The sequence below is a fragment of the Bombina bombina genome, chromosome 12 (assembly GCF_027579735.1).
Source record: "Bombina bombina isolate aBomBom1 chromosome 12, aBomBom1.pri, whole genome shotgun sequence".
Lineage (NCBI taxonomy): Eukaryota > Metazoa > Chordata > Amphibia > Anura > Bombinatoridae > Bombina > Bombina bombina.
In genome coordinates this window covers 103,524,607-103,551,914 of record NC_069510.1, presented here as the reverse complement: position 1 = coordinate 103,551,914, position 27,308 = coordinate 103,524,607, and the positions used below count along the sequence as shown (strand labels likewise).

General features: G+C 38.3%; 1 protein-coding gene across 1 annotated transcript in view; it reads right to left on the bottom strand.

The window, feature by feature from the left end:
• Positions 1–521: 521 nt before the first annotated feature.
• Positions 522–27,308, bottom strand: part of PLP2 (proteolipid protein 2) — a 43,305-nt gene continuing 16,518 nt past the window's right edge. Inside the window, exons 2-5 of the mRNA XM_053696200.1 lie at positions 9,483–9,638; positions 2,691–2,786; positions 2,473–2,563; positions 522–849 (exon numbers count right to left, since the gene is read on the bottom strand). Of these exons, the coding sequence (XP_053552175.1) occupies positions 830–849; positions 2,473–2,563; positions 2,691–2,786; positions 9,483–9,638 (363 nt within the window). The 3' untranslated portion in view covers positions 522–829. The remainder of the gene's footprint in view (positions 850–2,472; positions 2,564–2,690; positions 2,787–9,482; positions 9,639–27,308) is intronic.

The following is a 27,308-nucleotide window of genomic DNA, read 5'->3' as shown; positions in this document are numbered from 1 at the left end:
AACAAAGTTTGGAAAAGAGCACACTTTTCTTTTTTGGGGCACGGAATGACAGACTTGCCAGGTCCTCTTATCCAGACATTAACATAATTATTCCAGCCTCCAACTTGGCAAAAAAAATACCTTTATTTGTTACTTGAGGTCCAAAGATATCAAATACAATGTTTCAGGACTTTGCTTAGTCATGACTAGGAGCCTAGCAGAGGCCTGAAAACTTTATATTTTGTTTCTTTGGACCCCATGTAACAAATAAAGGTCTTTTATTGCCAAGTTGGAGGCTGGAATAATTATGTTATTGTTTTGTAAGTGAAGGAACATGCCCAAAATTTTAGATACAACACAAAACATTTTTTTAATTAAAGTCTCACTCTAAAGGGATTCAATTTCAACTATTTTCTTTAGTTTGATTGCCTAAGGGGGACTTAAAAACCCATTGCTAGTCAACCAGCTGACAAAACTCACTCAGCTGAAATTTCCAGTAGACCCTATTGTGCCTACAGGCATATCTTTATACCAACACAGTGTAATAATCATAAGTTTATTATTATTTGTGAGAAATGTATTAAAAAATAATCCATGAATATACATGTAAGTTTGTATCTAAGGGGAACTCAGGAATACCTCCACAGTCCACACCCAGCTAGTGCCCATGTACCCTGGCATACAGTAACACTATACACACACAATGTAGCTTATGCAAACATTTACACATATGCATGTGGGCACACAAGCATTATCGCGCGCTCTCGGCACTTGTGGAGTTTGCATCAAGGGTAGCTGCGTAGGGTATGTAAAGGCAGAAGATCAGTATGTTGTGCCACTGCGTCCTGGATTAAACGCCATCTGGCGACTCTGTGAGCGAAACAGACAATACAATATGTATTAGCCATGGATTCTTACTGCTTAATGTCGTGTTTGTGTGTATAGGTGTGGTGTTTCTGTGTGTGATTAGTGGTGTGTGTTAGTATGTATATATATATATGTGTTGTGTGTGTGTGTATAGGTGTAGTGTTTTTGTGTGTGATTAGAGGCGTGCGTTAGTTTGTGTTGTGTACATGTGTATAGCGGTGTAGTGTTTCTGTCAGTGATTAGTGCTGTGTGTTAGTTTGTATATGTATGTGTTGTGTAGGTGTGTGTATAGGTGTAGTGTTCTGTGTTTGCTTAGCGGTGTGCATTAGATTGTATATGTATATGTGTGCTTAGGAGTTTGTGTGCATGTGATTGGTGATTTTTGCATATATGTGTGTGCGTCCTGGATTAAACGCCAACTGGCGACTCTGTGGGTGAAACAGACAATACAGTATGTATTAGCCATGGATTCTTACGACTTAATGTGGTGTTTGTGTGTATAGGTGTGGTGTTTCTGTGTGTGATTAGTGTTGTGTGTTAGTTTGTAAATGTATGTGTTGTGTGTTTGTATAGGTGTAGTGTTTTTGTGTGTGATTAGAGGTGTGTGTTAGTTTGTGTGTGTTGTGTACTTGTGTATAGAGGTTTAGTGGTTCTGTGTGTGATTAGTGGCATGGGTTATTTTGTATATGTATGTGTTGTGTACGTGTGTGTATAGGTGTAGTGTTTCTGTGTGTGATTAGTAGTGTGAGTTTGTGTGCATTTGATTGTTGGCTTGTATATATGTGAGTATGTTTGTATATACATGTGTATATGAGATTGTATATGTAAATGTGTGTTATGTATAGGCACATGTGTGTGTATGTTTGTATATTCATGTGTGTTATGTATATGCATGTGTTTGTGTTGTGTATGTGTATATGCATGCATTTATTTGTAGGTTAATTCCAGTATTTTTCTTTGTTGTATGCACATGAATCACTGTAATTATGCTACAGGTTAGTGAATAGATGTATTTACTCCTGAACATAAAATACCTATGTCTGTCTAGGGCAGCATATTTTGGGGCTATGTATAAGGGCACATATGTATGGCACAGACATCATTTGCTGGGGGAAGTAAGTTTGCAGCAGATCATTGAGGGGCATAACAAAGGCATGTGTCTCTTCCCCAGACACCAGGGATCATCAAGGGTACCACAGAGGGGGTAAACAGGGGTGTTTGTGGTTTAGGGGTTAATTTACTGGGTGTTGAGTGTTACTGTTATTTCTTCTGTGTATGTTAATTGCAGAAAGGGGTAATATTACAGCACCCCCTATCGTTACTACAGCTTCTATCTCACATTACTATAACAATCTTGTGCTGGGGCACATTTGAGGGACAGTGCATCACAGCGGTGCTGTACCTGTTGGGGTAAAGGTTTTACCCAAAAGTTATAAACCGCAGGTCAGATCGTTCTTATTTAGCTAGAGGATATATGAGTGTATTCTGGCACTACTGACCATGCACATACACAGAAATCCTCATGCACTTTGGGTATTTTGGATGTGTGTAACTTACCTACCGAGTGTTGATTATGTTTTTTTCTTTGTGAGGAAAGAATAGAGCTATAGCTCAGACATTACTCACCAGTTGCAGTTGGGGCGTGAGTTTTTCTCAGCTTTGGTATTGTTAGGAATGCATCATAACCAAAAACGATCCCAGCTATAAGTCCAAATACCTAGAAAGAACAAGAGCAGAGACAACATGAGATACAATGTCACTATAGGGTCACTAGAGGGAGCTAAAGGAGAGCATGGTACTAATCATAATGTTATTATAAGGAGGAATATTGCCCCCACACTTACCCCTCCAGCTATAGCAGCACCATCTCCACCACGGATAAGCGCAACCAAAGACGTGATGAGAAAGAGAACACAGGCAATAGCCGTTCGCAAGAAATCCTGGAGGAAGAGAAACAGTCATCAATGCTGATTATGCAGGGCAAAGAAATCAACCCCAAATACATGTAACATGTGACCCTCATCCATGGCTGGATTGGCCTACCAGGATACCAGGAGATTTCCCGGTGGGCTGCAGCAGCTGGGGCTGGAAAGCTACAATTTAAAGGGGTGATTAATGGAAGCAATTGGGTTGTAGGGTTGCTATTTAATTTTGAAAAAAATATTGGGGAAGGAGTGTCCCAATAATCCCCTTTGAGAAAAATTGGGGCATGTGCATTCTACCGACTGGCGGGTCTTCATATTTTTCCAGGGCTGCTTTTTATTCCTAGTCCAGCCCTGCCCTCATCCCCCAAAGAGTTGTCTCCTTCTGTCACATCAAAAGAAGGTTATATTTATACAGAACATATGTACGATAAGGTCCCCTGGTCCAACCCAATCATAACTCCCATGCCTCTTGTGGCATTTTGTGAAATTTTCAAATTTGAAGCCATTCCAGTGTATTTGTACAACAGCACTTCCTATATGCTTGCGCAAGAAGAACATGTCCTTGTATACCAAGCCAATGATTTTAGCGGAACAAGTTTATGTGCAAGCTCGGCTCACATGGTAATAAATACAATTGCTTTTCGGTTTAATAAAGTTAAAATGACTGCTCAAATAACAGTTTTAAATAATGAAACAAGAAATTAACACCTAGATTATGAGTTTTGCGTTAGAGGCTGTGCGGTGCTAACGAGCAGTTTATGCTCACCGCTCACTTACAGAGAGCGCTGGTATTACGGGTTTTTACAAACCCGGCGTTAACAGACAAGAAGTGAGCGTTGAGCAAAATTGAGCTCCACATCTCACTCCAATACCAGCGCTGCTTACATTAGCGGTGAGCTGGTTATACGTGCTCGTGCACGATTTCCCCATAGGAATCAACGGGGAGAGCCGGCTGAAAAAAAGTCTAACACCTGCAAAAAAAGCAGCGTTTAGCTCCTAATGCAGCCCCATTGATTCCTATGGGGAAATAAAATTTATGTTTACACCTAACACCCTAACATGAACCCGAGTCTAAACACCCCTAATCTTACACTTATTAACCCCAAATCTGCTGCCCCCGACATCGCCGACACCTGCATTATAACTATTAACCCCTAATCTGCCGCTCCGGACATCGCTGCCACCTACATTATACTTATTAACCCCTAATCTGCTGCCCCCAACATCGCCGCCACTTACATTATATTTATTAACCCCTAATCTGCCGCCCCCAACGTTGCCGCCACTATTCTAAATGTAATAACCCCTAAACCTAAGTCTAACCCTAACCCCCTCTAACTTAAATATAATTAAAATAAATCTAACTAAAACTTAATATTAATAACTAAATAATTCCTAGTTAAAACTAAATACTTACCTGTAAAATAAACCCTAAGCTAGCTACAATATAACTAATAGTTACATTGTAGCTAGCTTAGGGTTTATTTTTATTTTACAGGCAAGTTTGTATTTATTTTAACTAGGTAGAATAGTTATTAAATAGTTATTAACTATTTAATAACTACCTAGCTAAAATAAATACAAATTGACCTGTAAAATAAAACCTAACCTAAGTTACACTAACACCTAACACTACACTATAATTAAATTATTTCCCTAAATTAAATACAATTAAATACAATTAAATAAAATTATCTAAAGTACAAAAACAAACACTAAATTACAGAAAATAATAAACAAATTGCAAGATTTATAAACTAATTACACCTAATCTAATCCCCCAAACAAAATAAAAAAGCCCCCCCAAAATAAAAAAGCCCTACCCTACACTAAATTACAAATAGCCCTTAAAAGGGCCTTTTGCGGGGCATTGTCCCAAAGTAATCAGCTCTTTAACATGTAAAAAAAATTACAAATCCCCCCCCAACATTAAAACCCACCACCCACACAACCAACCCTACTTTAAAACCCACCCAATACCCCCTTAAAAAAAACCTAACACTAACCCCTTGAAGATCACCTTACCGGGAGAAGTCTTCATCCAACCGAGCCGAAGTCCTCAACGAAGCCGGGAGAAGTCTTCATCCAAGCCGGGCGAAGTGGTCCTCCAGACGGGCAGAAGTCTTCATCCAGACGGCATCTTCTATCTTGATCCATCCGGCACGGAGCGGGTCCATCTTCAAGACATCCGACGCAGAGAATCCTCTTCCTTCCGACAACTAACACTGAATGAAGGTTCCTTTAAATGACGTCATCCAAGATGGCGTCCCTTCAATTCCGATTGGCTGATAGAATTCTATCAGCCAATCGGAATTAAGGTAGAAAAAATCCTATTGGCTGATGCAATCAGCCAATAGGATTGAAGTTCAATCCTATTGGCTGATCCAATCAGCCAATAGGATTGAGCTGGCATTCTATTGGCTGATTGGAATAGATTGGAATAGGATTGAACTTCAATCCTATTGGCTGATTGCATCAGCCAATAGGATTTTTTCTACCTTAATTCCGATTAGCTGATAGAATTCTATCAGCCAATCGGAATTGAAGGAACGCCATCTTGGATGACATCATTTAAAGGAACCTTCATTCAGTGTTAGTCGTCGGAAGAAAGAGGATGCTCCGCGTCGGATGTCTTGAAGATGGACCCGCTCCGCGCCAGATGGATGAAGATAGAAGATGCCGTCTGGATGAAGACTTCTGCCCATCTGGAGAACCACTTCGCCCGGCTTGGATGAAGACTTCTCCTGGCTTCATTGAGGACTTCGGCCCGGTTGGATGAAGACTTCTCCCGGTAAGGTGATCTTCAAGGGGTTAGTGTTAGTTTTTTTAAGGGGGTATTGGGTGGGTTTTAGAGTAGGGTTGGTTGTGTGGGTGGTGGGTTTTAATGTTGGGGGGGGATTTGTAATTTTTTTTACAGGTAAAAGAGCTGATTACTTTGGGGCAATGCCACGCAAAAGGCCCTTTTAAGGGCTATTTGTAATTTAGTGTAGGGTAGGGCTTTTTTTATTTTGGGGGGGCTTTTTTATTTTGTTAGGGGGATTAGATTAGGTGTAATTAGTTTAAAAATCTTGTAATTTGTTTATTATTTTCTGTAATTTAGTGGGTTTTTTTTTGTACTTTGCTAATTTTATTTAATTGTATTTAATTTAGGGAATTAATTTAATTATAGTGTAGTGTTAGGTGTAATTGTAACTTAGGTTAGGTTTTATTTTACAGGTACTTTTGTATTTATTTTAGCTAGGTAGCTAGTAAATAGTTAATAACTATTTAGTAACTATTCTACCTCGTTAAAATAAATACAAACTTGCCTGTAAAATAAAAATAAACCCTAAGCTAGCTACAATGTAACTATTAGTTATATTGTAGCTAGCTTAGGGTTTATTTTATAGGTAAGTATTTAGTTTTAAATAGGAATAATTTAGTTAATGATAGGAATATTTAGGGGGTGTTAGGTTTAGGGTTAGACTTAGGTTTAGGGGTTAATAACTTTAATATAGTGGCAACAACGTTGGGGGCGGCAGATTAGCGGTTAATAAATGTAGGTAGGTGGTGGCGATGTTAGGGCCGGCAGATTAGGGGTTAATAATATTTAACTAATGTTTGCAAGGCGGGAGTGTGGTGGTTAAGGGGTTAATATATTTATTATAGTGGCGGCGATGTCCGGTTCGACAGATTAGGGGTTAAAAAATCTTTTTTAGTGTTTGCGATGTGGGAGGGCCTCGGTTTAGGGGTTAATAGGTATGGGTGTTAGTGTACTTTTTAGCACTTTAGTTAAGAGTTTTATGCTACGGCGTTGTAGTGTAAAACTCTTAACTACTGACTTTAAAATGCGGTACCAGTCTTGACAGGAGAGGGTCTACCGCTCACTTTTTGGCAGACTCGTAATACCGGCACTATGCAAGTCCCATTGAAAAAAAGAGGATACGCAATTTATGTAAGTGGATTTGCGGTATTTCCAAGTCTGGCCAAAAAAGTGAGCGGTACACCTGTACCTGCAAGACTCGTAATGCCAGCAGGCGTTAAAAAGCAGCGTTAGGACCGGCCACAACTCGTAATCTACCTGTAAGTGATTCTTATTATGATTGCAACAAAGTGTGCAAATAAAAATGACAAATTATATGATGTGTTTTTGTTATTTATTTATTCCTTTTCACGTGTTTAACTAGATTTTGTGATTATATCAGTAAAGGGAATTAAACGTACAAAAAGAAATGCTTTAATGTGTTAATTACACCATTGCAAAGGGACTAAGCACATAGCTGCAGAGAGCCAATGCCCAGAGGCATATGTGTGTAGCCACCAATCAACAGCTAGCTAGTGCATTACAGCTTCTGATGATACCTAGACACGCTTTTCCACATAGGATACTAAAAAAACAAAGTAATTTGACAAAAGAAGTAAATTCAAAAGTCAAAGTCAGCAAGCGCAGAATATACATCCCATGATCTTGTCCCAAAAACAGACATGTCATGCTACTTTTATGTAATTGTTGTCTGCCACCTCTTGAAGACCCTTCAGTAGCCACTTAACACTTTGCTAAAAGGTATATAAACAGTCTATTTCATTCTTCTAACAAAAAAAGATAAATAAAAAGATTTTACATTTAGTTCTTTTTTAATTTTATTTGTGTGTGTCCCTTACTTCCTATCACAGCACCACAAGGGGGTTGGGGTCTCTATAGGACAGCAAAGGAATAGTTTATTTCCTTTGAGGAGTTGCTAGGAAACACCAGAAAATAGCTCCAATCAGTTTATTGCCCATGATCAGTAGAAGATCATTAGAACTTAGGTTTTGTAATGTCTGCTGGCTTATCTAGCTGTAGGCAGGGGCTATACTTAGAAATTCTAAGTGCTCATTCTGCAAGAAAACAAGTAAGTTGTTTGCTCTTTAAACACTATTTCTAAATAAGAAGTGTTTCATATCCCTTTAAAGCCTTCCTCCTCATAAACGGTAAAAGACCTCCAAACACATTTTTTGTCTCATACTAAATATTTGGTTATATAAGAGACAAGATGGTCCATATAATTTTCTTTAAAAATTCACCATTTCACTAACACTAGTGTAGCATTTAGTTTTGTGTGCAGCCCTAGGCACTGACAAATCTGCTTCCCCCCACCCATAACAATTGTAGTTCATATTTGTAGGCTAGGAACACATGAAGGGGTTATGCCCCCCACTAGACAAACCAGGGGTGTGTAATAATATTAATTAATAAAAGATTTGGAGACCTTAGAGGCAATATAGTATTAAGCCATAGAACTACCCATCAAATCTACTTGTCCCCTTATATTCTGCTGCCCTAGGCATAGGATTACTTGGCCTCGGCCAAACCCTAACCTCAATTAGAAAAGGAAATATTATGTTTAAAGGGATATTACACACTAAACAATTGCTAGATAGAATGATGCACTCAAAGAAAAGATTAGCCTGACAATAACACGTAGATGTATTTATTAAAGTTTCATTAGCTGTTTAAATAGTGACAAAATAAGTGTAAAGTTTTAGGGGCCGATTTATCAAGCTCCGTTATGGCTGCTCCATAACTTGTCTGCCTGCTCTGAGACCGCAGACAGAAATCAACCCGATCGAATACGATCATGTTGATTGAAACCCCCTGTGTGCGGCCGATTGGCAGCGAATCTGTAGGAGGTGGCATTGCACCAGCAGTTCACAAGAACTGCTGGTGCAATAATAAATGCAGACAGCTTATGCTGTCGGCATTTATCGATGTGCAGCGGACATGATACGCTACATCGTATCATGTCCGCTCACACTATGAAAAAGCTACTTCCAAGTGTCTATAAAACAATGGGAGCTGCTATGTTGTAACTTAGGTTACCTTCTCTGCTGTGGCCAATTAGGGACAGTTATAAATAGGTCACTAGAGTGTGCAGCCAATGGGGCCCATTTAACAAGCTCCGTGGGGAGCTTGTGGGCCCGTGTTTCTGGCGAGTCTTTAGACTCGCCAGAAAGACAAGATGTGGAGCTGCGGTCTAAAGAGCGCTGCTCCATAACCCTGTCGGCCTGCTCTGAGCAGGCAGACAGGAATCGCCAGAAATCAACCCGATCGAGTACGATCGGGTTGATTGAAACCCCCCTGCTGGCGGCCGATTGGCCGCGAGTCTGCAGGGGGCGGCGTTGAACCAGCAGCTCTTGTGAGCTGCTGGTGCAGTGCTGAATACGGAGAGCGTATTGCTCTCCGTATTCAGCGAGGTCTTGCGGACCTGATCCGCAGTGTTGGATCAGGTCCGCAAGACCTTTCTTAAATAGGGGCCCTTGACTGTGTGGAATATATCAGTGTTCTGCACTTCCATTTCTAACAGGAACTGAAAAGCTCACAGTTTTACAATGGAATTACAGGAAATTACAGGAAAAGGGGATAAAATAAATAAAACGCTTCAGACATAGGGAGCCCCTTACTGTACCCTAAGGCTCGGATCCAATAAACGTATGGATTTACACTTTTTGGAACTCATTGCTTGTTTTTTTTCCACACTATATATATATATACATATACAATTTATCATTTGATATTAAAATCTCAAAGTGTTTAATATTCCTTTAACAGATAGTTGTGCCCCCACTGTGGGTGTGATGTTGGTACCAGTATCCTTGTTGTAACCCCTTCCTCCCATCGTTGACTATATATAATCCTCTCTTACTAGGCAGGCTGTGACCCTTAAACTCCCCAGACCTTAGTTGTGTACTTACAGTCCAGCCCCAGTGGATGAAATTGATCACCAAGTCATACTTTATGGCGAAGATAACAAAAAATATGATGGCCAACACTAGTTCTGTGACTGCAACGGTGAGGTACCCTGGGACCCGCGAGGCGGCGTAACACAGCAAAATCACAAAGCACAGAATCTGCAAATAGAGAAACACAAATGTAAAGACGGGCATGGAGTCATGAAAGGGTTAAATACATGTGGTTCATCTCTCAAGGAGAGAAAGGCTTACAAAATATTCTCATGTTATCAGAAAACAGTCACATGCAGACACTGATATTTCATTAGACAAGTACAGGCGTACCTCGGAAATAGTGTATCTCAATTAAAAACAGCCGCAATAAAGTGAGTCACACTAATTATTTGTTTCCCAGTGCATATAAGTTTTATTTAAAGGGACACTGAACCCAAATTTTTTTCTTTCATGGTTTAGATAGAGCATGCAATTTTAAGCAACTTTCTAATTTACTCCTATTATCAATTTTTCTTCGTTCTCTTGCTATCTTTATTTGAAAAAGAAGGCATCTAAGCTATTTTTTTGGTTTAGAAACGATGGACAGCACTTGTTTATTGGTGGGTGAATTTATCCACCAATCAGCAAGAGCAACCCAGGTTGTTCACCAAAAATGGGCCGGCATCTAAACTTACATTCTTGCTTTTCAAATAAAGATACCAAGAGAATGAAGAAAATTTAATAATAGGAGTAAATTAGAAAGTTGCTTAAAATTGCATGCTCTATCTGAATCACAAAAGAAAGAAAATTGGGTTCAGTGTCCCTTTAAACTATACTGTAATCTTTTAAGTGTGCAATAGCATTATGTCTAAAAAAAAAAACAGTGTACATACCTTAATTAAAAAGTACTTTATTGCTAAAAAAAAATGCTAACCATCATCTGAGCCTTCAGTGAGTCATAATGTTTTTGCTGGGGGTGTGTATATACAGGTGTGTATATATATATGTGTATTCATGTGTTTATATGTGTAAATATGTTGGGAAAATGGCACTGATAGATTTGTTCGACACAGGTTGCCACAGGCCTTCAATTTGTAAATAGAGCAATGTCTGCAAAGTACTATAAAGCAAAGTACAATAAAATGAGGTATGCCTGTAAGTAGTTGCCTAGGGGCACCTTCATTCAATAAGCCACATATAACGGGTGGTCTATTTCGTTTAGTGCATTTTCGTATGGAGAGGAGATGCAGATATTACAAAAGTGCACAAAAAAATTAGAATTTAAAAAATCATACAAAAAGAATAGTTCAACCATTTACACAAAAATAAGCATGAAAAAAATTGTATTGTTAAGGTGCATCAAAAATTGTAACAAACTTCTTCACCAAAAATAAATTGTATTAAAGGGACAGTCAACACCAGAATTTTTGTTGTTTTAAAAGATAGATAATCCCTTTATTACCAATTCCCCAGTTTTGCATAACCAACACAGTTATAATAAGACACGTTTTAACTCTGTAATTACCTTGTATCTATACCTGTGCAAACTGCCCCCTTATTTCAGTTCTTTTGACATACTTGCATTTTAGCCAATCAGTGCTGACTCCTAGGCAACTTCACGTTCGTGAGCTCAATGTTATCTATATGACACACATGAACTAACGTCCTCTAGTGGTGAAAAACTGTAAAAATGCATTCAGATTAGACCAATCTGCTCTTAAAGTATATTTTACTGCTCCATCGAGGATTACTTGTAACATTACATTCTACAGCTGTGAAAGCCCTTTCCAAAGATATCACTATTATATAGATTGGGTACCCGATTCGATCTACCGGAATACAATACAGGTTGCGGCCTATTATTCAACCCACCGGCAGGGACTTAACGTGTCCGTGTCGTTAAGGTACAGTGACACACCGCAAGACACTTAGAACAAGGAGATAAAAAACAGAGCGCAAGAACGAATTAAAGTGTAGTTTATGAACAACAAGCCAATGTGCACATTAAAAACACACTTACTATAATGTGTATAAAATCAAGCCTGTAGTATCAGAGCACCAGCATGTGCACCAAGAGTGTCCATCAAGAGAGGAATCCCCGTCACGGAGTGCTGCTAACTGGCATCTCTCGATCCCACGAGTGACTACTGACCCGTGACCTCAGGACGCTCCACGCTGGGTCTAGACAAAACAGGTGATCCGTGTACCTCTATGCGTTTCTCCCGGATCACGGCCGGGCTTTTTCAAGAGTAAGATAATGAATATGCTAGCAACACCTACCTACCCTATTTATAGCAGCATTTATTGAACCTGCCCCATTGAGGATCCAGAATGTCTCCAGTTTCCTAAGTTTGAGTAGTCTATTCTTCTCTGAGGGAGGGATCCAGTCTATTATTTGGACTTTAAGACCAGTGGGGTCGCTCCCATGACATTTTAGGAAATGTTTGGAAACGCTGTGTTTACCATACTTCTCTTTAATATTATATGTATGCTCATAAAACCTTCTTTTCATTTTACATTTTGTGCGGCCTATATAAAATAGGCCACACCTACATTCTAACAGGTAAAAAACGAACGTTGAATTACAGTTACTTCTGGTTTGATATTAAACTGCTGTATGCTTACAGCTGTATTCTAACTTTTTGTATTGAACTGTTTCTATGTGGTGGAGTTATTATGGAGTGTTTTTAAAATACCCACAAGGGTGAAATAAATGTTATGTTTTACTAAAGGACTTGCTCAGTTCTCTTTTTTAGTTCATTGATATTAAACTCCTCTGAATGTTCAGATTTATGAAATTTAGATGCTCTATTAATATGACTACACATACCACACTGTGATTTGACACATTTCATGGTTCCCTTCCACTCAGATAGCCAATTACCTTTCTGTTTCTCCTTGGTTTGATTAGAAAGAGCTTTTCTTAGTTTACTAGGGGCTAATACATTTTTTTAGATTTTGCCCTCTTTTAAAAGTAATATGTGGTTTACTCCCAACATGGATTCTCTATCTCTTGCCTCAACTATTAGATTTTGCTTGTATCCTTTCTGTTAATTTTTTTTTTCTAAAATATCCACTTCTTTAGAGAAGTTCTCATCATGAGTACAGTTTCTTTTCATCCTTAAATACTGACTGTACGGGACATTATTAATCCAACTCCATGTATGTGCACTCCTAGCATCTATATAACTGTTTCTTTCCGTTGGTTTCCTAAAATTAGTCACATCTATCAAATTCCTATGATCACAGTATAGGATCAAGTCTAGGAATTCAATACTGGTTTTGGAGTAAGTACCAGTGAATTTCAAGTTTAACTCATTCTTATAAATATATTTGAAGAAATCCTCAATCTCTGTATTACACCCCTTCCAGAGGATAATAACATCATCTATATAACGGCCATATTTAATAATACTTTTTTTGCAAAGGGGTTGTTATGCCATATATACATATTCTCTAAATGATTCATATACACATTGGCATATGATGGGGTAAAAGTAGTCCCCATCGTGGTGCCTTGGGTCTGTAAGTAGTATTTCTCTTCAAATATAAAATAGTTATGGTTTAAAATAAAAGTGATACTGTCTACCATGAATTTAATATGTGATTGGGGCATATTCCATCTACGCAGCTCATTATTAACTGCATCTACACCTGCTGTGTGGGGGATAGACATGTAAGAGGGCAGACACATCACAGGTTACCCAAAACATATCATCTTCCCATATTTGTCCCTCAAAGCTTTTAATAACATCCTGTGTGTCTTTTAGGAATGCTTTTTGTATTCTTAACCCCCGGTTGTAAGAAAGAGTCTACTATTTAGATAGACACCGCAAGACACTGTAAGAACCTCTCCCATACTAACCTTGGAACCATCTACTTTCCCCAAACAGCTATAAGCAGGGACGCTGTCACTAAAGCAGCATAATACAACTTTATTGTGGAAATGGAGGCTCTGGACAAATGGGAATACATGATGACCCAGACGATACAAGTCCATTACCAGACCTTAGAGGAAGAAATACGCAAGCTCCTAATAACTACATGGAACACAGAAGGGGATCAACTTGAAATCACACCCAGTCCACAAGAGACTACGAAGATGGGCCCATGTCTAACACGACTGGTTTGGCCAGTGCTAAGGCCCTTGGCTCCTACAGTAAAATGGACCGCAACACCTTTACAAAAAAAGACCCGCTCCTCACCTTGATTCCCCCAACGGGAGGACCTTGTGGACTTGGAAGCCCAAGCCTGCGCTGCAAAGTCACCAACTGAGCAAGCAAAGACCGAACCCGCAGTAGAGGTGGAAACCTTCCCCGCGTTGATAGAGGAGACTGTTTCCCTTTGCACCACACAAGCGGCAAGCCAAGACAACTTGAAGAAGCAGAGAGGGTCAGTTCTCGGAACTACAGTCCCAGAATCTGATCCGCAGCATGGTGAGATCATTGCCAATCACTTACCCCCAACTACACCTATAACCGGGGGCTTTATAAATAGAGAACTATGTTACGCATCTGCACACACAGACTATGAGAGGTCCAGTTATCTGCTAATGCTTACTTCTTGGAATTGGCAAATACCTTACTGTGGGTCCCTCATCCTGGACAGTATATCTCTATGGTTGAGACATAGCGTGGGATGACAGAAGAGTATTACCCGGGACTAATACCCATGCTGTGACTGAAAGAACAATAGTCATAAGCTACTACAGCTCAGTGGTATCCCTACCAGTATGAGTCCTGTCTGAAGTAGACTAATAGCTCACAATGTTCATGAGGACTTTCTGTCTGAAGATATGCTGATAATCATAGCCTGCTTTTATTTACCCCTGTTACATCTCATCCCCACACATATTCCAAGTTACTGGTTCCAAGCTGTATTGAGGGCTTTAGGATACCCATACACACCCTTTGTAAGGTTACTATTCATGTTACCTGTTTAATTTAAGTTTAATATGTCTTAAGCTGCGGTTATTTAATACTACAATGACCTATAGCAATATATTCATATATAGTCGCTTCTTTGATCTTCTGGATGTAATTGAACTATTATGTGCATTGCTGGTAATTAAATGCGATAAAATATTAGCACACCAATAGCTACATATCATATACCAACGACTGAAATGCTTATTCTCTACGTGTAGAATAATACATAAACATACCATAATGTATAATCACTGCTGTCACAACATGGTTTCTGTTTTAATCCCACCTAGGTGCACGCCTCTGATAAGCTAATATAGGTCTTTGCAAACAGCACACCATAGCACTAGAAAGTTAAACTTCACCACATTTACTTTTCACCCTTGCTTTAATTGAGGGATATATTATATTTTAATGTCACCTATATCCATATGGCGCTAGCTTCTTACTACAAAGCAATTTGAAGGGGCTCAGTCTCACTCATTTTGTATATTATCTCTCTGTACAATACCTTAATATATTGTCTCTGACTGACATACATTATAAAGCTTTCCTGGTGTTGGGTAGATGTCCTAACATAATCTCTCTTGTGGGCATGCTGTCTGCGGCCGTGGCAGCGTGTCCTCGTCTTCACTTACTAATCACCACATTTGAGATGAGTAAGAAAATACCCACCTGTAAAACTATGTATTGTATGGAAACTGCTGCCCCATAAGCTTTTTCCAATTGGACTGTAGAACTATGGGCTTAAATTAGAAATGTACCCTACTGGATCTCTATCCGCATTAATAACTGTCTGCTAGATAGTCCCAAATACTCATTTATAAATAAACATCTCCCTTTTTAACCTTATAGAGACACTACATTTTAACCCACACCCACCCAGTCAACCTGCAATTACTGTGCTGATGGTTCCCATCATATTATGCATTACCATATCTGGGTCCATAAGTGACCTTTTTTTTTTATTTCTCCAATATTCCCCCTCCCAATTTTATTATGCTCTCACCGGTCCAAGAGTGGCCAATTTATTCCAGTTTGGGGAAACCATTCACTACCAACTAAATAAAAAAAATCTGAGATATTACTTCTGGGTTGTCCCTCTGAAGCTCATTTAGTTTCTCCCTTTTCTGACCTTTCAGATATGATCACAGCATTAATGATATGACAGTTGTATTTCCATATTGATATGATTGCTTTTGAAAAATACATTTTTTGATATGATTATTGGAAAAGTATGACTTGCGATATGCCTGTAACCAATGTCATTTATACCTCAATAAAAATTATTTAAAAAAAATGTATTCAGATTAGAGGCAGACTTCAAGGTGTAAGACATTAGAATATGAGCCTACCTAGGTTTAGCTTTCAATTAAAAATATCAAGAGAACAAAGCAAAATTGTTGAAAAAAGTAAATTGGAAAGTTGTTTAAAATTACATGCCCTTGTAAACTACCCTGGTCAAGGAAAACTCCTGAGAAAAATTGATCATTTATAATTTAGAGCTTTAGCTAAATCAAGATGAGGTAGATGTAATGAATTGCATGTAACAATTTTTTCCCCTGAAGAAAGAGAAGGGAAGAGGAGGGGGAGGAAGGGAGGAAGGAAAAGGAAAAGAAAAGATGTTAGTTTGCTAGGATAATTGATTTATTTAGTTATGTTGATTGTTATCATAGTTGGCTTAGCAAGTATTCAATTGCAACCATAATTAACTGAGTTAATTGAATTCAAAAATGCATGCATATTGCTCTGGTCAAGGATGACCTTTGAGAAAAATTGATTATTTATAATTTAGAGCTTTAGTTTAAGATAAAGTAGTTGAATAAATGGCATACAATAATTATTAATGATGCACTCCTTGGGAAAAATTGATGTAATGCTGATGTAAAATAAAAACTATATTGAAAAAGAGGTATAACTCATGGCTAAGGAACATCCTCTTTGGATGGTTCTCAAGGAATGTACATAATTCTAAAGACATGTCTGTTATACTGGTTATTTATGTTGCTTTTTCGATGTATGTCATATTGGCATGTTGCCATGAATTTCCTACGTATATGTACTGTTTTACTTATGATTTTACCTCAATAAAAAGTACTTTAAAAAAAAAAAAAAAAAAAAAAATTACATGCCCTATTTGAATCATGAACGTTTATTTTGGCCTTGACTGTTCCTTTAAATATGAACAGCATAAATCCTGAATTAAGTACACAATGTGCAAAAATCACTTTGAAATTTGTACTTTTAAGTACAAAATACAAAGTGTAATTGTTGTTTTTTCGTAAAATGAGCTGAACATGGGCTACATGAAATTGTCTCTCAAATCCCAGCGTAATTCTCTAAAGATTGTCACACTACAGATCTCACAGTTTTTTCTCGCCAACTAAAACGTGTTAAGCTTTTCTCAAAATACTTATAAACCTAATAGAAAAACTAATGCATATCAAAATATAGGCAATTATAAGATGCTATACACAGAAAGCAGTGTAATGTGATTTATTTTGCCTGCAGGGTTTCATTTTTAAAGTGCGCCCCCCTGCTCACTGCTTCTCGGTGCGAAGCGTCCCTCGCCAGCAAAATCCATTACTTTCAATAGGCACCGTCTCGCAAATCGCAGGGACTGACCATTTTTTACGATAATTCCACAAGGGCAACCCCTGTGAAGGTTGGCGTGAAAAAGCACATCTGAAATTGCAAGGTTTGCGCTTCACTAGTAATCTGGCCTAAATAGGCCATCTGGGTCTGCATATTGGTAGGGTATCACTGCACTGCTACAAGCTGCAGAAGCTTTTAGTGCATATAGCCTGATGATAAAAGAGTGCAGACTTCACAGGGGCTGAACTCACCAAATGTTAAAAGAAACAGCGAGGAACCCTCCAGCACTGCTAGACCTCTCACAAGATTCTAGACAGGCACACTTTGCTTGTCTAAGGGGTGTTCTCTTAATTTCTGTATGTGAAGGAGAGACAACTCCAATGCAATATAGCACTGCATGATATGAGAGTCTTGTTACACTTATATATTGAGCAGTGTATTTTATATTATTTTACACTTCAGATTGGGTCCTTTCAGTATTATTATATTGGAGCTTTTGCACTTTCTATTTTAATACATTTAGATTTAGAGACAGTAGTGATTTTATAAGCTATGATTGTGACTTTAAAGCTTCTGTGTTACTTTAACAAATTAGGATCATACTTAATATATTGCTGCATATTTTTTACAAATTAAATTGCACTTTGCATTTGCTCTATAGTATATTAAAACTGACAGCTCCAGAAAGTGGGAAGGAAAGGGGAGTTCCCTGGGTTAAACATTGTGAGTTCTCAGGATGTGACAAGCTGGTCTCACTGAATTATCTTGCCAGCTGTATGCAGGTGAAGTTTGCTCGAAATTCACAAAGAGACAAAAGCATGTTAAATTGTAGTGAAAACATTTCAGTTTCATTTGTAACTGATACAAACTGAGCCTTTATATCACCCCTTGGTGTTCTCCACGTACCTTCTCTTTCCCCTGTGAAATTCTGTATCCCAGAGAGCTTCATTACTTTCTTTGGAAGTCATCTCATCTCTCTGTGACTTCAAGTTTTGCATTTTTTTCTTACTTGAGAATCTTTGCTTATAGGGCCCATAGAAAGTAATGAAGCTTTCTGGGAAAAAAACACCTGTTGGTTTTTCAGTTTTATTTTAATTATAAGGAATAAAAAGTGCAATGTAATTTCTAAAACAAAGTATGATAAAGTTACACAGAAACTATCAAAGCATAATCAGAATTTCTAAAATCACAATCCTAAATACATTGCTGTATACAAAATAAAATGCAAAATAGAAAGTGCAAAGTTTAAATGTATTAAAAGTTACTTAACTGATGTCAAAAGAAATATAAAATGCAAAGCACAAAGTGTAAATGCAGCAGTACTCTCATGCCATGCAGTGCTACAATGCATTGGGCTTGGCTCTCCTTCACATACAGAAATGCAGGGAACACCCCTTGGAGAAGTATAGTAAAATCTACCTTTTTAGAATTTCACAAGGGATCTCGCAGTGATGGAGAATAATTTTATATTATCTCACCTAAGTGGAGAGCTTTAGTTCATTAGGTCCTGTGTCACTTAGGGCCGGATTATCTAAACTTCGTCGGATCAGAAGTGGATTTCCATACCGACCCTCAAAGGGGCTGCCCTGGCGGAACAATCTTTAAAAAGTTCCTGCGAGTGGTGAGATGTCTCCTACAGAAAGTAATGGAGCTTGCTGGAAAGGGAAACTTCTCTGGGTAGAGTGAAGTTAGCAGTGAGCAGGGGACACCCTTTAAAAAGTATATCCTGCATCAAAAACAAATCACATTGTGCTGCTTTTTGTGTATAGCATCTTATTTTCATATGCATGTGTCCATCTATTAGGGTATATTATCTCCTGTCACTGAGGCAATCGCAAACTAGGTCTCACAAAAGTACTGATAAAGGGAAACTCACACATGAACATGCAATAGAATAATAAATAACATTATTTATTATGAACTTATTTCAATAACCTAAATCAGTAATCTGCTGATACAGCAAGGAAGTGATTCAACTATAAACATATTACTTATCTTTAGGTTTCGTATAAGGCATTAATATAAGTGTACGATGGTACACAGGCAGAGGAGTGCCGCTACATTCAGCATTGTCATTCAGTGACACACATGCAGCAACATAGCAGGCTTGTCTAAAGTTATTCAAAGCAACATTGTAGGCACCTGCTGTGTAAATTACAAAGTTAACCAGTAGCCACGCTATACCATCAACATTCCCACTACCTGAGTAATCCTCCTGTGAAATGGCAAAACATATGCGTACCAACACCACCGTTCCGGTTAGCCTCAAATGGGGGTGTATACTCACGGTTCATCTGCACTGTAGTGGCTTCCTTTTCATCCGTCCTAAGCGCATTTTGCTAAGGTAAGGATCACTGGAGAGGTTCTGCCAAATGTGCAGATGCCCAAAACTGCCGGCTTGTTGTCCACTTGCTCCCCTCGGCTACTTTCGTTCGGCGCGTGATGTCACAGGCTTCACGATCACGTGGAGGGTAGTGGGAGTGGTGGCTACAGACTGGGGTTGAGATCCGCTGGTGTGCTCACTATGTATCCAATACAATCCGAGTGCACAAAAGAGAGAAGGAGGAGCACTTCCATAGATCTTTAAAATATAGCTTTTATTTGTCAACTCCATAATCGTAGTGTTCAGCCGAAACACGTCAGTGGGTCTAGGGATTTGCCTATCAACCTTCCCTACTTTTGCTGCTACAGTTGTCATATGGATTTTAATGAAGTTGACAAATAAAAACTATATTTTAAAGATCTATGGAAGTGCTGCTCCTTCTCTCTTTTGTGTCTAAAGTTATGTCAATCTTATTATTTCATGTAGCGAGCGTTAAGCAAAAAGTGTTCTCATAACAATTGAAAATTCTCACACTAGTGTGGTAGCATTAACTCCTTTGGAATGTGACATCCTACTCTATCTAGATATTAACACTGCTTAAGAACAGAACAGCAGAGTGAAATACAAGTGTAACATTTCTTAAAAACAGAATTTATGTTTACCTGATAAATTACTTTCTCCAACGGTGTGTCCGGTCCACGGCGTCATCCTTACTTGTGGGATATTCTCTTCCCCAACAGGAAATGGCAAAGAGCCCAGCAAAGCTGGTCACATGATCCCTCCTAGGCTCCGCCTACCCCAGTCATTCGACCGACGTTAAGGAGGAATATTTGCATAGGAGAAACCATATGGTACCGTGGTGACTGTAGTTAAAGAAAATAAATTATCAGACCTGATTAAAAAAACCAGGGCGGGCCGTGGACCGGACACACCGTTGGAGAAAGTAATTTATCAGGTAAACATAAATTCTGTTTTCTCCAACATAGGTGTGTCCGGTCCACGGCGTCATCCTTACTTGTGGGAACCAATACCAAAGCTTTAGGACACGGATGAAGGGAGGGAGCAAATCAGGTCACCTAAATGGAAGGCACCACGGCTTGCAAAACCTTTCTCCCAAAAATAGCCTCAGAAGAAGCAAAAGTATCAAACTTGTAAAATTTGGTAAAAGTGTGCAGTGAAGACCAAGTCGCTGCCCTACATATCTGATCAACAGAAGCCTCGTTCTTGAAGGCCCATGTGGAAGCCACAGCCCTAGTGGAATGAGCTGTGATTCTTTCGGGAGGCTGCCGTCCGGCAGTCTCGTAAGCCAATCTGATGATGCTTTTAATCCAAAAAGAGAGAGAGGTAGAAGTTGCTTTTTGACCTCTCCTTTTACCGGAATAAACAACAAACAAGGAAGATGTTTGTCTAAAATCCTTTGTAGCATCTAAATAGAATTTTAGAGCGCGAACAACATCCAAATTGTGCAACAAACGTTCCTTCTTTGAAACTGGTTTCGGACACAGAGAAGGTACGATAATCTCCTGGTTAATGTTTTTGTTAGAAACAACTTTTGGAAGAAAACCAGGTTTAGTACGTAAAACCACCTTATCTGCATGGAACACCAGATAAGGAGGAGAACACTGCAGAGCAGATAATTCTGAAACTCTTCTAGCAGAAGAAATTGCAACCAAAAACAAAACTTTCCAAGATAATAACTTAATATCAACGGAATGTAAGGGTTCAAACGGAACCCCCTGAAGAACTGAAAGAACTAAATTGAGACTCCAAGGAGGAGTCAAAGGTTTGTAAACAGGCTTAATTCTAACCAGAGCCTGAACAAAGGCTTGAACATCTGGCACAGCTGCCAGCTTTTTGTGAAGTAACACAGACAAGGCAGAAATCTGTCCCTTCAGGGAACTTGCAGATAATCCTTTTTCCAATCCTTCTTGAAGGAAGGATAGAATCTTAGGAATCTTAACCTTATCCCAAGGGAATCCTTTAGATTCACACCAACAGATATATTTTTTCCAAATTTTGTGGTAAATCTTTCTAGTTACAGGCTTTCTGGCCTGAACAAGAGTATCGATAACAGAATCTGAGAACCCTCGCTTCGATAAGATCAAGCGTTCAATCTCCAAGCAGTCAGCTGGAGTGAAACCAGGTTCGAATGTTCGAACGGACCCTGAACAAGAAGGTCTCGTCTCAAAGGTAGCTTCCAAGGTGGAGCCGATGACATATTCACCAGATCTGCATACCAAGTCCTGCGTGGCCACGCAGGAGCTATCAAGATCACCGACGCCCTCTCCTGATTGATCCTGGCTACCAGCCTGGGGATGAGAGGAAACGGCGGGAACACATAAGCTAGTTTGAAGGTCCAAGGTGCCACTAGTGCATCCACTAGAGCCGCCTTGGGATCCCTGGATCTGGACCCGTAGCAAGGAACTTTGAAGTTCTGACGAGAGGCCATCAGATCCATGTCTGGAATGCCCCACAGCTGAGTGACTTGGGCAAAGATTTCCGGATGGAGTTCCCACTCCCCCGGATGCAATGTCTGACGACTCAGAAAATCCGCTTCCCAATTTTCCACTCCTGGGATGTGGATAGCGGACAGGTGGCAGGAGTGAGACTCCGCCCATAGAATGATTTTGGTCACTTCTTCCATCGCTAGGGAACTCCTTGTTCCCCCCTGATGGTTGATGTACGCAACAGTTGTCATGTTGTCTGATTGAAACCGTATGAACTTGGCCCTCGCTAGCTGAGGCCAAGCCTTGAGAGCATTGAATATCGCTCTCAGTTCCAGAATATTTATCGGTTAAACACTAAAAAACTCTAAGCCATCTCCGTGGAGATGTTGCCTGTACAACGGCAAAGAGAATGACTGGGGTAGGCGGAGCCTAGGAGGGATCATGTGACCAGCTTTGCTGGGCTCTTTGCCATTTCCTGTTGGGGAAGAGAATATCCCACAAGTAAGGATGACGCCGTGGACCGGACACACCTATGTTGGAGAAAGTAAACTCTTAAAAGCATATATGTGTTTTTATGTGATATATATGTATATACAGTATGTACTATACTATATATATATATGCATACTGTAAATATGTTGTCTAAAAGCAAAGTTGTAATATAAACTGCTAATAAATTATCTGTTTGATTAATTATTTGTGCATGGAATCATAAAAAGTTTCTAATCTCTTTATTTGGGGTATTTCCCAACCTCGCCACCTTTTAGTTCGCGTGAAAAAACAGAGAGAGGACAGATATGAATTTGAGAGACAATTTCATACGCTCCCATGGAACGCCAATATTCAGCCCATTTTACGATATAACAACAATTACGCTTTCTATTTTGTACTTATAGGTTTGAATTTATATGTGTTTTTGCACACCCAGTGTACTTGAATTACGATTTACACTGTGCATATGTAAAACGATTTATTCCTGTGTAAATTACACACAAATATTACGTCTCTAATAAAAAAATATTTTTGGTGAACAATTTTGTTATGATTTTTAAAGCATATTAACAGTACAATTTTTTCCCTGTGTATTTTTGTGTGAATGGTTAAATTATTTGTTTTGTATGATTTTTAATTTACAATTTTCATTGTGCACTTTTGTAATGTACGCATCTCCTTCCAATACGAAAATGCAGTATACACCCCTTAGCGAGACAACGTGTTTTCAGGGTAAAAAAGTGACTCAAGATAATTTCACCTGGGCCTTTATGTAGAAACTGCATTATATGTACAAAGTAGCATATATCACATGCACATTAATGCTATGATATTCTACAGTAACTTGCACACAAGTCACATGTGTACATATGACAGTTAGCTTGTGCAAGTTACAGTGTATAAATCACAGTAAGTGTATGCAGGATACAGTGTATATTTTACAGTAAGCATGTGCAAGTTATAGTGTACATATGACAGTAAGTGTGCAGGTTACAGTGTATATATGATAGCATTTGCAAATTACAGTGCATATTTGACAGTAAGCATCTACAGAGGTTACTATGTATATTTCACAGTAAGCATGTGCAAGTTACAGTATACATATGACAGTAAGTGTGCGCAGGTAACAGCGTACAGTATATACAATAGATAGCATAGTGTATATATGAAAATAAACATGTACAGATTACAATTTATATATGACAGGACGTGTGAGTAGGTTATATTGTAATATATGACAGTAATCATGTACAGATAACAATGTATATATGAAAGTATTTTCAGATTACTGTGTATATATGACAATAAGCATGTTAAGTGTAATATATAACAATAAGCATAAGCAGGTTACAGTGTGTATATAACAATAAGCATGAGCAGGTTACAGTGTATATATGGCAGTTAGCAGGTGCAAATTTCAGTGAATGTTTGACAGTGTGTACAGGTTACAGTGTATATATAACAATAACCATGTGCAGGTTACAGTAAATATAAAACAATTAGCATGTGCAGGTTACAGTGTATATATAACAATAAGTATGTGCAGGTTACAGTGTACATATAACAATAAGCACGTGCAGATCACAGTGTATATATAACAATAAGCATGTGTAAGTTACAGTGTATATATAACAATAAGCACGTGCAGATCACAGTGTATATATAACAATAAGCATGTGCAAGTTACAGTGTATATAAAACAATTGGCATGTGCATGTTACAGTGTATATATAACAATAAGCATGTGCAGGTTACAGTTTATATATAACAATAAGCATATATATATAGCAATAAGCATGTGCAGGTGATAGTGTATATATAACATTAAGCAAGAGCAGGTTACAGTGTATAAATAACAATATGTATGTGCAGGTTACAGTGTATATATAAGGATACGCATGTGCAGATTACAGTGTATACATAACAATAAGCACGTGCAGATCACAGTGTATATGTAACAATAAGCATGTGCAAGTTACAGTGTATATAAAACAATTGGCATGTGCATGTTACAGCGTATATATAACAAAACGCATGTGCAGGTTACAGTTCATATATAACAATAAGCATATATATATAGCAATAAGCATGTGCAGGTTATAGTGTATATATAACATTAAGCAAGAGCAGGTTACAGTGTATATATAAGAATAAGCATGTGCAGGTTACAGTGTATAAATAACAATAAGCATGTGAAGGATACAGTGTATATATAAGGATACACATGTGCAGATTACAGTGTATATATAACAATAAGCATGTGCAGATTACAGTGTATAAATAACAATACGTATGTGCAGGTTACAGTGTATATATAACAATAAGCATGTGCAGGTTATAGTGTATGTATAACAAAAAGCATGTGCAGATTACAGTGTATATATAACAATAAGAATGTGCAGGTTACAGTATATATATATATATATATATATATATATATATATATATAACAATAAGCATGTGCAGGATACAGTGTATATATAAGGATACGCATATGCAGATTACAGTGTATATATAACAATAAGCATGTGCAGGTTAAAGTGTATATATAGTTTGTGCAGGTATAAATATGATAGTATGTGCGTGCAGGTTACAGTGTATATATGACAGTATGTGTGCAGGTTACAGTGTATATATGACAGTATGTGTGTGCAGATTACAGTGTATATATGACAGTATGTGTGTGCAGGTTACAGTGTATATATGACAGTATGTGTGTGCAGGTTACAGTGTATATATGACAGTATGTGTGCAGGTTACAGTGTATATATGACAGTATGTGTGTGCAGATTACAGTGTATATATGACAGTATGTGTGTGCAGGTTACAGTGTATATATGACAGTATGTGTGTGCAGGTTACAGTGTATATATGACAGTATGTGTGCAGGTTACAGTGTATATATGACAGTATGTGTGTGCAGATTACAGTGTATATATGACAGTATGTGTGTGCAGGTTACAGTGTATATATGACAGTATGTGTGTGCAGGTTACAGTGTATATATGACAGTATGTGTGCAGGTTACAGTGTATATATGACAGTATGTGTGTGCAGATTACAGTGTATATATGACAGTATGTGTGTGCAGGTTACAGTGTATATATGACAGTATGTGTGTGCAGGTTACAGTATATATATGACAGTATGTGTGTGCAGGTTACAGTGTATATATGACAGTATGTGTGTGCAGGTTACAGTGTATATATGACAGTATGTGTGTGCAGGTTACAGTGTATATATGACAGTATGTGTGTGCAGGTTACAGTGTATATATGACAGTATGTGTGTGCAGATTACAGTGTATATATGACAGTATGTGTGTGCAGGTTACAGTGTATATATGACAGTATGTGTGTGCAGGTTACAGTGTATATATTAAATAGTAAGGAAAGGGGAAAGTGATGGGAATAAAGAGGGGATTAGTAGCACTCTTATCCTAAGTAACAAGCTGTTATAAAACAGCATATATACACCGCTAGGAGGTGAGAAAAGTAATTAAAACTTCAAATTTTTATTTCATTACTTAAAATCTAAAAAAATATAGTGGAAAAAGCGATATAATAATCGCCAGAATAATACCCACAACACTAAAGCAAAAAGCAACACTTTAAATCCAGTACAACTGCAAAGCTATCTAACTGCCACCCCCCTGTATTCCTGGCCGATAACAGGAAACATTGGCATCAGGTGTCAGGGGTGACACAGAATAGCATGTACAAGCAGCTCCTAGATAACCAAAAGAAGTAGTTGCTATTGCTAAAATATTTAAAATCAGCACACAAACGCATTTCGGCCGTTATTTGCCCTTTCTCAATGTGTTATTGATTAGAAAAATGACAAGCCGATTGACCGTCATGCAACCCTTTTAAACCCTGCACCAAACAGTAAGGACCAATCACAGCATAGCAGGCGGACGCGCCCCCCCCATTGACCAATCGCATTCAATTACTTATGTGCTGGAGGCAAACCGCAAGTTACCAGCGCAAGGATTGGATGCTATGTTATGAGCAGGAGTCCTATCGTCTTCTAGCCTAATATCGAGCCTCTAATCCTAATACATATGTGACTCGCAAGTCACTTTAACAATCGGCAATCATTTGTGAAAAAGTGGATTCATTGCGACAAATTAATTGCCAGTATGATCCGCTCCATTTATCCATCATTATATCAGGGCCAACATACACTGAGTGTATCATCGCTGTAAACCATATATGCATAATATGACCCAATAATGACAGTGCTCGATGTACAATTCTATTTCTACACTGTCAAATGCCGCATGCTAGAATTATTGAGAGAGCTTGTCATACGTTAACTGTGAGATCAGGCAGGAAATTCGGATTGACAAGTATCAGAATTTAACTAAATACAGGACATGCACTCAAAGAATTTTACATTGTAGACCCTGAAAAAAACACACACACATTGCCGTAACTTGCCACAATAAAATGCTTGTAATATATTTATGACAATGTGATATTACAAGGATCTACAGAAGGGGCCCAAACCTATTCCGGTGTAATACAGGTTCTGAATGCTAATTCATTAAGAAAAAAAGAGAAAATTTTTCTTTATAATGATAATATGACCTATAATATCACCTTTAATTTTAGTATGGTAACCCATTCGGGGTGCACATCTTGTATATTAATGGGTAATAGGTTGCTAATCATATGTCAAAAAATACTGTGAATTGAGTATCATATAGATACTTTTAGGTTATACCTAGGCATACCCTCAATATACATAGTATATATATAGCCATTATGGCAATCAAACATAACTACTGCGTTATACGATAAATTGTTATCAGTAACTCTGGTTATATATATGATTGCTCATGAATTTAATTAGCTTCTCATAAATAAACCCAAAAATTATTATTCTCATTCATGCCATGGGGCATGACGGAATTCAGTCTAAAAATCCATCTGGCGTCTTTCTTGAGTAGGGCCTGTTCAGTGTCACCTCCTCTGATCCCAGGTTTTAACCTCTCCAAACCCCAGCACTTGAAAGACTGAGTTTTGCCATCATGATTTATTAGAAAATGTCTGGCTACACTTGTTATTTT